We start from the raw sequence: 11,940 nt of genomic DNA on the forward strand, positions 1-11,940 counted from the left end.
TATGTGTCATTTCATATGTCACTTCTTTTTTTAAGTTTGGAGCTACAAGGTATAAAACAGGAACATGACTGGCAGTGTTCAAAATCTGAGCAAAAATATAGCCAAAGGCAAGTGTGTTCTCTGATGTGCTGCGTTTATTTAAGTCGGAACAAGGTTAATGCTTTGATTACAGATTGCCACGTAGGTACGCACAACAGTGGTCGCATGACAAGCTAGTGCACAAACACAGCAAGGGGGAACCACTCTTAATGATGTTCTTGGCGATGCCACATTGAACTTCACTCCCCCCCAAAAATCAACACATAAATCACGGAAATGTAAGCTTTGGGCAAGTGGTTACATTCATCGCCTGATACCCAGTTGATTTCAAAAACTGGAAGATGGCCCGGTTTTCTAATGTCTCCAAATAGATCATCCGGAGTGTGGCATGTGTAAGCCATTCTTCCTACACGATTTCATCGTCAAAAAAGGATAGGCCCACAACTAAGACATAATTGTGGCTAATCTGTGCAAAGGCCTAATTGTAGGATGTCTTTAGAGATTGTAGGCAATTGTGGTGTGGCGTTTTTAAGTGTAATTACACACCCCTGATCTCATAGGGTTGAAGCAAGGTGCGCATATTGATATTACAGTAAGTTAGCAATGACTCCATAAATAGGGACATCATGAATATACTCGTGATCATGACAATGAAGATGATACTTCCTTTACTTGCTTTCTTTTCTACTTTCTCAGTTGTTGTAGTTGACAATCTGGTCAAGGAGGACGTGGTTTAGGGCGGCTCTCCGACGTCGACCACTGTGTCGCTTAACGTTGGCATTTGCCACCATGTGAGGCTTCTGCCCTTCCTGTTCTTCATCACCCAGCCTCTTAACCCTAAGCAGCGGCTCATCGTCAGGTGACGCGTCATCCTCCAGGGAACGGCGACGTCTCCTGTGGGCGGTTCCCACAGGCTCCGATATCGACATATCTCGCCGTGATCGTCGAGTAGAAGGAGCATAGTCAGGGCCAACGAATGGCAGGATCCTAGCCAGCAGACGTCTGAGAATGTGAGAGACCGTGATGAGTGAGTTTCCTCAAATTTGACCTGCCAGCTTTCTACTTACCTCACATCTTCATCCTCATCGTCATCATTGCGGAATTGGCGAAGCTTCGTCCTTGCCGGCGCACCACTAACCACCTGTGGTTCCATTCTGTTAATAACACATCAGCCTTTTAGTGAACAGGCTCAAACTGGTTGGTAATGGCTTCAATGTCTTGAAGTATCAGACAGTAAAAATATATAGATGTGTAAACACCCTTTAAAAAATACCAACTAGTTTGTAAGGATTCTGGAGACTCTTTTGAAAGTTTAACTCACCTGCAAAGACAAATTAGTGTCCAAAGACTCTTTGGAATGTCTGATTCATCTGCAAAGGCTACTTAAACGTCACCTGTCTAGCAAGGCCTGAAGCAGCTGTGGTGTCACAGTAGTCCACCAGGCTGCTGGGCGCCTCCCCATATTCAGACTCGAGCCCTGGAAGTCATCCTCCTCCGTCTCAGCCAATCCTGTGGCTTCCATCTCGGTGAGGAGGCGGAACAAAGTCGCAATGTAGGCTGCATGAAAAATAGGAACTTAATTGGATTTGTCAACGTGAACATTATAGACCGTTTGATAATAGTATTTGTCTAGATTCTAGAACAAAAGTTGTGTTGTGTTTTGGCTTGGTCTCCTACATATGCCTAATTTATTTAATTTTTCAATTCCCTTCCCAAAAATCTAAAGTAATCACATCAGTGGAACAAATAGTACATGTAAATTATTGTACCAAGACTGCAAGGTTTGCATACTCAGGGTGCTGAGTGATTTTTTTGAATGGTGTCTTGAGCAAAATTTGGGCTTTTTTTGTCAGCTGGAACAGTGTGATGTGTTGTAACAGTGAAGTGGCCCATCTAACCCGTTCGCTGCTCCTCGTTCTCCTGCTCTTGTCTCTGACCCTTCTCCACCAATCGCTGAAGTGCTTGCTCCAAGGTACGCCCACTCCAGCCGTTTGATTGGTAGTAGCCCTGGTGTGACATCAGCCCGTTGCGGTCATCGTCGTAGGCCAACAGATTCTGACGTCTGGCTCCTCCACGAGCTGCAAGTGTCCACTAAAAGAGACAATTTCCCATGAGCCGACATTAAGGACTGATGATTTCATTAATACAAACAATTGGCTGCATGCCACACAATTTTACTGTGGTTCAGTATGGGCATCTCCAAGATCCAAATGAGTGTTTTCATTTGGATCTGTGTTGTTAACCGCTGATAAACTGGAATGCAGGTACAAAGTGAAGCCTTTAGTTGGGGAAAAAGAAATGCCATATAGCGCCCTCCGACTTCACCCCCTCCCCTTTTTGTTGACTTTCTTTGCTCCTAGTATTGTATTTAACCTTTGTGCTCTTTGTACCGCCAAAAACCGAGCACTGTTGCGCACTGACACTGGCTTCTCCTTATCTTTGTTACTACACACCCAAAAAATAATAATCAAACAGCAAATTTCAACAAAGTATGGCAAATTAGGCTAATCTGGAGCAACGTTAGTAGGACAAAATACACAAATTCCGCTTTTTGGTGGTTGCTGTTTTTGTTGTTGTTTATTTTTGAGAAAAGTGTATATATGACTATTTAAGTTGAAAGTCTAGAACACTTGTATTTGATTGGCTAAAACACTTGTGGCATTTAGAAATAGCTGCTCACATCAATGCTGGCTACTTCCTGGTTATATTGACCTTTTTCGATATTTTAGCTGGAAAAATGTATATTTTAAGTTCTTTCTGCTGGAATTTGCATGATCAAAACCATTTCTATTCCATTAATAAAAGCAAGGCATCCAACGTGATATAACATGCCCTATATTGCGATAGAGGATTATAATCCATATCGCACACCACTAGCCCGGTATTCAGAAATAAAAGACAAACCACTTACATACTCACGTTCACACAAATGAACAATTTTGATTAAGCTAACAAATATGTTTTTGAGATATGGAGGAAGCCTGAGTAACTGGAAATACACTACGTAACACTCAAATCCCAACCAATAAGGTTGGAACCAGGATTCGAACAATAAAAATGTAAGATAGGTATGCTAATCACTCTCAACTGTGCTGCAATTCATTTATTTCCTTTTTTCTTTAATTAGTGTGTTTTGTGTTCGCATTTCAACTTTAATCAGATTTGTCACCGTCATCTTTGTTCACACGCTCACAAGCCAGCAGGAGACAAGGGGTTGCTATGGGCTACTGCCTCTTGTCACTATGGTGACCAGGAGCTGAAATGTAATATTTTTCAGCACAGACACACACCGAGGCAAATACACAAACATGTAGATCCACACACACACACGCGTGTCCAAAAAATGGCATTAAAGGACAGAAGACAAACTGAAAGCAGCCATTTCAGAGTCACTCGACCTGCAAACAAACATGGCGATGCCTACCTGAACGGCATGGAACAGTGCGACACTGCACAGTAGGAGGCTGAGCGACGCCATTCTGACCACTGAAAACGCACACCCCACCAACAATGAGGAGATGGCTGAAAGGGGGAGGGGAGCGAGGTATGAGAGCAGAGAGTGGGATGAGAAAAATAGAGAAAGAGCCAGAAGACAGGAAAGAGATGAGCAAGAGAGTGGAGGGTGAATAATGAGAGAAAGAGCGGGATTGATGAGAGCGCAGGCAGAGAGGCGAGGAAAAAAATGGAGGGAGTGTAAACAGAGGGGAGAATTACAACAGAAAGGGAGAGGCGAGAGTGAGAGATGAGAGGGAGACTGGAAAATTCCATGAAAGAGAGATTACTCCCTTCAGATTTTAACCTACTCTGCAGACAATACCTTTTATCAGCAGATAAGAAGCTTATAAACCTTATCGCAGGACTCGGACCTTCTCTTGGGCTAAGAATCTTAATGCGGCAGTTGTGGAGCTTTCTTCCTGGACCAGAATCTTCTTTGCTGGTCACGAGTACCTTTTTTCGATACTTGAACATTCTCTGGTGACAAAAACCCTCTCTGGGGAAGAGAATATTATTCCCTTCTTTCTGGCCAAGTACAAGAAACCTCTCTTAGGATCCACAAGTAACTTCTCTCAAGGCTTGAACCTTCACTAGTGACTCAAATGTCTCTCAGGACTAGTACATTCTGTAAGACTCAAGCCTTGCACACTAGGCCTGAAGGTTCTCTCAGTACAAAAAACCTTCTCTTGGGATAAGAAAGTAGTAGTAGTACCTGCTCGTTCAATATATCTCAGGCCAATAACCTTCTATGGTCACAGATGCCATTGTCTTTAGGGTAAAACATTTTGGGGGACTCAATCCTTCTCCATTGACTAATACCTTCTCCCAGGATGATATTTTTCTGTGGGGTTTAGTGCATTCTCTCAAAATTTTAACCCGTGCAAGGGAAAATATTTTTCAAGATGAAACAAACTGTCTTGGGACTGCAACCATCCAGTGGGAGAAGTGCTTCCTCTGGGGAATAGAGCATTCCCAATGGGCGAAATCCTTCTCTCAGAAGTACAAGCTTGCTTTGGGAATACAATTGTCTCTCAGGACTCGGATATCCTGTGAGAACTGAAATCCTCTCTCAGGACTAAAACTCATAAGCATGTCAAACGTGTTGTTTGGCAACTCTATTGAGTCATCGTTTTGACTTGCCATGCCAGCACCATATGTTGAGCAGTTTGTACTATATGAGGATGTGGTCACAATCACGACACCCAACGGTTTTGTTTAGTTGTTTATTGAAACATTCCGGCAGGTGAACACAGCAGGGGGAGAGTCATAGCAACAAATCACACGTACATCATCATCATAATAGGCATAAACATAATCTTTGCATCACCATAGACATCTGCAGATGCACATCATATTCAGCACTGAATCGCAGCATATTTGATGTGGCGTTGTGGACGGATCGATGAAGATGCCCTATTTATGTGTTATTTGGGGATTAGAAACCATTTTGCACTCAAAGACAGATCCCATTGGTTAAGATCAGGAACTGCTCTTGAGATAAGAAAACAACAGGATACAAAGATGAGATACACAAAAGCCTTGTAAATTGCCTTAATAGCTTTTCATGGTACTAAAACTAAACCCTGCAGCAATTTCCTAAATACAAAGTATATGGAGTAAGAAATGATAACTACCATTAAAGTTACACTTTTGTTTCACGGATATTGTTGTAATGAATGGGGTGCATTACTTATTCTCTTTGTAGGTTGTGTCTCTCTGAGGTGCAGTTCATTTAAACCCTCGTTTTTATAGCAGATCTGTCAAATACCGTGGGTACAATGATGTATAATATATGAGCAAACCCACTCAATGCAGCATCTGTTTAACTATGGGGTGCATTCGGTTAGTGCAGGGGTGGTCAAACTATTCCACAAAGGGCCGCAGTGGGTGCGGGTTTTCATTCCAACCCATCAAGAGTACACCTTTTCACCAATCTGGTGTCCTACAAGTGCAATCAGTGGATTGCAGTCAGGTGCTTCTTGTTTTCTGCAGAAATCTCATTGGTCAGAGTGTCTGCGCTGGATCGGTTGGAACAAAAACCTGCACCCACAGCGGACCTCGAGGATCCGTTTGCCCACCGCTAGCATGGAAATTGTTAAAGCAAGATGTGAGGCTTGTGGACTGACGTGGTATTCTAAGGGTCCCCAAATAATAGAAATTCAAATAAACACGCAATTCAATCACACTCAGGAGTAGAGTCAGGGAGTTGAATTGAATTTCCAAACACACCCGATGCTTATGGTCATCTTGATAATTTGTCACATGTGGGGGAAAACCAGAAGAGGAACAAAGAAAAGTGTAATGCAGAGGGGGAACGGTAAAACACACACACGCACACACACGCACACCATCAGTTACTATACAATACTAACATTCACAAAGATGGCTGCTGATTGGCTGAAAGGGAAAAATGGATGCCAGGGGAAATCTCTGTCACAAGATAGAGTAATTGCTCCATTTTGGGAAGTTTAGCTAAGAAGTGAATCTACCCACTCAGGGTAACTTCCCAGGAATGGTTTTCATTTGCCTTTCTGTGAATCACTAAAAACTACGACAAGTAAGTCATTTTGTTTTCTGATTTTGTTGAAGACCCTTGTTTACAGGTTTGAAACCAGTTGCAGTTTGGTTAAGGTGTGTGACCACGGGATGCTCACTGTTGATCGACATGGAGAAACAAATAGATGTGATATATAGGATATTAAGCTATAGCTAGTATAAATATTTATGCATATACAACGACCCCCACTTTTTTTTCTTATAGGAAACTATTCTTCATTTTTCGTTGAAACACTTTTTGTGCTCTTCCATTTCACAATATTATTTTACACCATTTTTAGGCATGTTTGTGCCAAGGTACTATTTCCAAGTGAGGGGAGGATCTTGATTTAGTCAGGCCAGGACCCTGTCTTGTAGCATTTGTGCCCAAAACCAAACATTTTTAGGTGGGTGTCAATTGGATTGGATTGGATAACTTTATTCATCCCGTATTCGGGAAATTTCATTGTGACACAATTAATTGCAGAGTTCCTTGCGGGGCAACACTGTAATGTATATACAGTTGCGAGGGGCCCTGGTGACGATAGTGACCTGAATTTCTTCATAAAGTAGTCATGAAATTTATTTGACCTTCATCTACAGGTAAGTAACAATCCCAGTCTGGTTAAAGTACTACTGCTTAAACGCACCAAATTATGCAGTTGAGTTGGGGAATACGAGGCTCTGCATGAGCAAATACAAGTCAATCAGTTCAATCAATGAGATTTGAGATGTTGCTAAAGCTGCTCCATCCTTCCAAAACACATCAGCTGTTATTCTCAAGAAGCATTCCAAAACCTAACAACACCTTTTAAAAGTTTTAGTGAATTTTGTCTAAGAAAACTCTGTTTGTTTATCAATGAGACTTGCACTATATATTTGGTCTTTATATACCTTTACTATATTGTTTAATTTAGAATTTTTTTTGTCAAATTGACTAGAGTGAACATCAAAGCTTGATAATACCCGGTCGTAAACTTTTGAGGAGTGTTGCATTGTGGGTAGGCTGACACTCGCCTCGCTCTGACGCTTTCTGTGAAGGGAAAGGACAACAAAGTGTGGTCAATGTGAAAGGATGGCCACTCAATGATGAGCTACTGATTCCGCTATTATAATGGATATACAGCCCAATGCATGTAGTTAGCTGAGATTGAGGCTCCAGCACCCTTGCAGCCCTCGTTAGGATAAGTGGCATGGAAAATGAACGATGGAATAATACATTTATGTCTAAGTTTAATTTTTTCCGTTTTAATTCAATATTAACTTTATGAATTTTCCAAGATACCAGCCTTTACTTGACCAATTTTGGGGGGCAGGGTTGGGATACGCAAAAATTTGACCCCTGACAGCTACACGATAGCAGTAGCTTAAAAACATTCTGCCTATTTTACTACTACTACTACTATATTGGATCTTTTTTGAGTGTATCAGTGAGTCAAGTGGTGTAGCCAACTGGCATGACTGGTGTCAAATTGGTAAAATTATGGCGCCATTTCAAGAATACAGTTTGTAGTTTTATAACAATATTATGCAAAATAATGCATAACTCACCAACCACTTGTCTTCTCACATCTGATTGGAATAGGAGGTGGGCGCCCCCTGCTCTGGATCCTGCAAATAGCATCGTGGAACAGGAACACATCAATACCCCAGAAATCTTTAAGTCTTAATGCTTTGCTCAGTCTAGATCGGGGGGTGGGGGGGTGGGGGGGGGTTGCAAGTCCGGTCCGCGAGGGGCCTTATCCAGTCTATTTTCAATATCGCCTTCCTCTACCACACCTGAATCCAATGATCAACTCATCAGCAAGCTGTCCAGAAGCTTCATACTGATCCCGATTATTGGATTCAGGTGTGTTGGTGGAGGGAGACATGGAAAACAGACTGGATAGGGGCTCTCGAGGACCGGACTTGGCCACCCCTGGTCTAGATCTTCTTCACTACAGTAATTTGTAGTGATGCAAATGAGCATCTGGTAGTGATTGTGGCTATGAAGAAGGTTCTAGAAGATCTTCTGGACTCGATGTGGAATAGGAAGATGTAGAAAGTCAAAGCTTACTTGGTTATAACCCTGCTGGTTGTAATCAGGCTGGTAACCGCCCTGGTTGCTGGCATAAGGGTCCTGTTCATAGATGCCTTGCGCGTTGGCCTCGGTGGCTGCTTTCTCCTGAGCTGGAGGCGCTCTCATGAAGGGGGCGATGATGCCCGTCTCCTTGAAGACGAACCACAGGTTTCCCACCCACAGGACCAGGTTGATGAAGCCGAAAGCCTGCAGAGAAACGGGGGCGGCGGTCATCGACGCCCGTTAGCGGTCATCCGCCGTCCTTAACGCTTAATGCTCACCACTGAAGTGTTGAGTCCAGACATGACGGGGTCGTGCACTTCCCGGCAACGATTCTCCTCGACGTCGCAGGCCTCAATCAGAGTGATGACCTGGTCCGGGTCAGTGGCCATCTTGACGTCAGACAAACCCTTGGCCCACGCCGCCGAGCTTACGAGCCACATGAAGGCGAACACGGCGCTGACGCCAAGGTCCTGCACAAACACAGCGTTACTGAGTTACGTTCACTTTATCGGTGATGCTGTTTCCTTAAGCCTTGTTCAGACTCATTTTTAGACTGGATTTGTTTTAAGAGCAGGTATCTGATTTTATTTTGGACGGATTGAAACCACATGCGGGAGGTCGTTTCAAAACCGTTTTGGACAAGATGGTTCCTAGTCTGAACAGCTGGATGACGTCTTTGTTTCCAGGGCGACTTGTCTGATGCGTCAATAATGTGGCCCAGTGTGAACAGGCCCAGATCGCATCTGGACACTTGCCAAAAATAGTGTAAACCGTCAGGCATTAAAAATCAGATTTTAGGAGAAATCCCACATGCCTGCGATCTGAACGCAGCCTTGGAAATTTCTCCAAAATGTCCTCCAGAACCACCGCCGCAAATCGGTACCACGTATACACACGCTCACCACCAGTGGGCCCTTGTTGTTCTCCTTGTACTTCTCAAAGAAGAAGACGTAGATGGCGAGCGCCGCCGTGGTGTACAGGAAGGAGAAGACGCCGATGGTGACGAAGAACTCGGCCGAGGAGGAATAGTCGCCCACCAGGAAGAGACGCTCCGTGTTCCCACCCTTGCAGGTGGGAGCGTCAAAGTACACGTGATGCAATCTGTCACGCACACACACAATTCCAAATGAATCGGACTTCTGCCATTGACAGGGATAGACATCAAATTAATTTTAAGCAATCGTAATGGATCGGACTATAGATTGGTCCATCGCCGTCAATAGCAGCCGGTGACTTGATAACCAAATATAGTCACTTGCCCTATGAAGGGTTAATATATGAATATCTGCCAAGCTCTATGTGGGCTCCAGTTCCTGACCTGAAAGGATATTCGAACTCCACCTCGATGCTCAGGTCGCTGTCCGTGCGGTTCTTACACTCCACAGACATGCGCAGCATTCCCGAATAGCTTCCGCATGTGGAGAAGGCAAAGATAGCGAAGAACTGTGGAGTCAAGCATGAGTTAAGTGTGTGCTCAGACCAGACTCAGTCCACATGCGTATGTATGTATGTGTGAACTGACCCACTGTAGGATCTTGATGAAGCCGAGAGGAACCTTCATCACCCTGAACTGACCCTGGGCCACCAGCTGGGAGAGACATAAACACCAATAGACCATTTTAGTGGGGCCTTTATATAAAGGGCCCCAAGGCACAACACAACGCCATGATCGTTTTTGGCGAGAATGTGGATAGGTTTTTTTATTTTTACGTGAACAAAAGGACTTAGATATCAGATACTCGCAGTTGCCAAATCCCTTTTTAACGCACTGCACATGGAATTGCCCGCTAAGCCAAAATTCCTCCATTTGGAACACCCGATCGCAGGGATAGGGAACCTATGGCTTGGGAGCCATATGTGGCTCTTTTGATGAGTGGAGATGGATCTCGGCTAACCTGTGAGGTAAAATATGGAAACCGATGAGATGATGAGAGAGCCGAGTCCCGAACGCACCAATGGGAGCGTCACGTCGGCATTGTAGCGTTAACACTACGTCTAGCGCCGCTTTAATCAAAGATGTTTGAATTAGACCTTTCTGCATTTATACTCTCATTGACTAAAACACTGGGAAAATGTATTATGTATTAAGAATTATCTTTATGAAAAATTCAGAGAGTTTTTGTACTGAAATGACTAAAAAGGCACACATTTTCATGCATATGGCTCTCAAAAATAATCATTTGAAAAGATGAATTGTTCATGACTATCTCTGTCAAAAAGGTTCCAGGCACCTACCCAATCCCATCATCAGTGTGGTCCTCACCTTGTCTTTTTTATTAACAATTTAAAGCCGAAAACCACTAAATAATAGACACCAAATTCTAATTCTCGATAAATATCTACTATGTACTAATGTATTGAATAACTGTCCATGGTAGTGACCCCGACTGTTCCTGAGAGTGTCCAAGTATTTATTTGCTCAATATTCGTCTGCCCCTCAGCGCTCCCCCTAGCGGCCACTTTTCTCCTAGCGGTTTAACTCGAGGACACGACTGCGTTACATCGTCACGTGACACAAGCCAAACAGGAGCGGGGGGTGTGGGGGGTTTGCTTCATCTTCATCAGCAGCATCCTCCTCGTCTTTCTGCTCCCACTGCCATTTTATACACGTTTCCTCACGCATTCGTGTACGAAAGACACGATGATGCAATGGCATGTATTTTTTTTTAGCTTTGAGATCCGCTTGCAAAATGAAGCAAGCTCGTTTTGGTCCTGATGTTGGCCGAAACAGGCTTCTTCAAGAACTCGCCAAAATCCGCGAGCGAACGGACGTCGTGCACGAGTGACTAAAGGTCGCACAAAAATCATTGTGAAGGGTGGAGGGGATATGGAGAAAAATGTGTAAATATATAGAGAGTATTTTTTTTAAATATAATTACCTGATTGACGACGTCCATGATGCTGGAAGTGTAAGAGCGCGGGACCAGATGGACCAGCAGGGGGAGGATGCAGAAAAGAGGGGGATAAGGGGAGGGGGGAAAGGGAGGGTTCGTGTTGACGTGTTTCCTGTGTCCGCTTATTTTGATGATTTGATATGTAGTACTACATAAATTTTTGGTTTCCTGTGAATTGCTCCGGATGTCTTTGGCTATTTTTGACATTTATTAAGATGTAAAATGCATCTGATATACTCTGAAAGCTTGCAATCTCAAGTTGTTGTTTTTCTAATGGAATATTTAAAGATGTTCAATGTGAAAAGTGTTGGTCACTAGACAGTCCTTTTAGCTTTTTTTTGTTTCTAATTAATTTCTGTTGGATGATTGTTTTAGAAACCAATTCTATGTAAATTAATATATTGACATATATGTGGGCGGGAGCGGCCCGGAGCGCAAGTGGTTAGCACGTTGGCCTCACAGCTCTGGGGTCCTGGGTTCAAATCCAGCCCTCTTTGTTTAAAATATAGTAATCCCCGTTGTTCGCTGTCCCGAAAAATGCGAAAAGTGCAAAAACGCGAAAGATGAAAAACCGCAAAAACTGACTTTTACTGTAAAAAAATATATATCAGCAGTAATCCCCCATTGTTTGCTGTGTCCCGCAAAATGCGAAGAATACGCAGAAACCGTGAAAGATGAAAGATTACGAAAAATGGGGAAAAACGGTTCTACTGTAGAAAAATATATCGGCAGTAATCCCCCCGTTGTGAAGTGTCCTGCAAAATGCGAAACAACGCAAAAACTGCCAAAGATGAAAAATCACAAAAAATCGCGAAAAAATAGGGCTTTATGTGAAAAAAATAAATCCGCACCAAAATTCCATGTGTTGGCTTCAGTGTAACCAATTTTTGATTGAATGAATGAATTCATTATTAA

At 43.2% G+C, this 11,940-nt stretch overlaps 2 protein-coding genes across 2 annotated transcripts; both read right to left on the reverse strand.

Moving 5' to 3' along the window:
* Positions 1–114: 114 nt before the first annotated feature.
* On the reverse strand, positions 115–3,770 carry pcsk1nl (proprotein convertase subtilisin/kexin type 1 inhibitor, like). Its single transcript, XM_077615751.1, has 5 exons — positions 3,464–3,770; positions 1,938–2,130; positions 1,434–1,596; positions 1,107–1,193; positions 115–1,041 (listed from the first exon to the last, which is right to left on the reverse strand). Exons 1-5 carry the CDS (start codon positions 3,515–3,517, stop codon positions 732–734), a joined length of 807 nt encoding a protein of 268 aa, XP_077471877.1. The 5' UTR covers positions 3,518–3,770; the 3' UTR covers positions 115–731.
* A 973-nt stretch (positions 3,771–4,743) lies between these two features.
* Positions 4,744–11,103, reverse strand: LOC144078991 (synaptophysin-like). Its single transcript, XM_077607500.1, has 8 exons — positions 11,011–11,103; positions 9,654–9,719; positions 9,450–9,574; positions 9,034–9,232; positions 8,410–8,601; positions 8,126–8,335; positions 7,621–7,680; positions 4,744–7,102 (listed from the first exon to the last, which is right to left on the reverse strand). The coding sequence occupies exons 1-7, from the start codon at positions 11,026–11,028 to the stop codon at positions 7,636–7,638; spliced, it is 855 nt and encodes a 284-aa protein (XP_077463626.1). The 5' UTR covers positions 11,029–11,103; the 3' UTR covers positions 4,744–7,102; positions 7,621–7,635.
* Between the last annotated feature and the right edge of the window lie 837 nt (positions 11,104–11,940).

The sequence above is a fragment of the Stigmatopora argus genome, chromosome 1 (genome assembly GCF_051989625.1).
Source record: "Stigmatopora argus isolate UIUO_Sarg chromosome 1, RoL_Sarg_1.0, whole genome shotgun sequence".
In the NCBI taxonomy this organism is placed as follows: domain Eukaryota; kingdom Metazoa; phylum Chordata; class Actinopteri; order Syngnathiformes; family Syngnathidae; genus Stigmatopora; species Stigmatopora argus.

What these genes read in the sequence shown, in the direction of transcription:
- pcsk1nl (XM_077615751.1), bottom strand. Translation starts at nt 3,517, where the DNA reads ATGGCGTCGCTCAGCCTCCTACTGTGCAGTGTCGCACTGTTCCATGCC. An exon ending in CACTGTTCCATGCCGTTCAG is followed by an intron (nt 2,131 to 3,463) that starts GTAGGCATCGCC and finishes TGTCTCTTTTAG; the next exon opens with TGGACACTTGCAGCTCGTGG. An exon ending in CTTCAGGCCTTGCTAGACAG is followed by an intron (nt 1,194 to 1,433) that starts GTGACGTTTAAG and finishes TGTTATTAACAG; the next exon opens with AATGGAACCACAGGTGGTTA.
- LOC144078991 (XM_077607500.1), bottom strand. An exon ending in GAGTTCGAATATCCTTTCAG is followed by an intron (nt 9,233 to 9,449) that starts GTCAGGAACTGG and finishes TGTGCGTGACAG; the next exon opens with ATTGCATCACGTGTACTTTG. An exon ending in CTGGACTCAACACTTCAGTG is followed by an intron (nt 8,336 to 8,409) that starts GTGAGCATTAAG and finishes GTTTCTCTGCAG; the next exon opens with GCTTTCGGCTTCATCAACCT.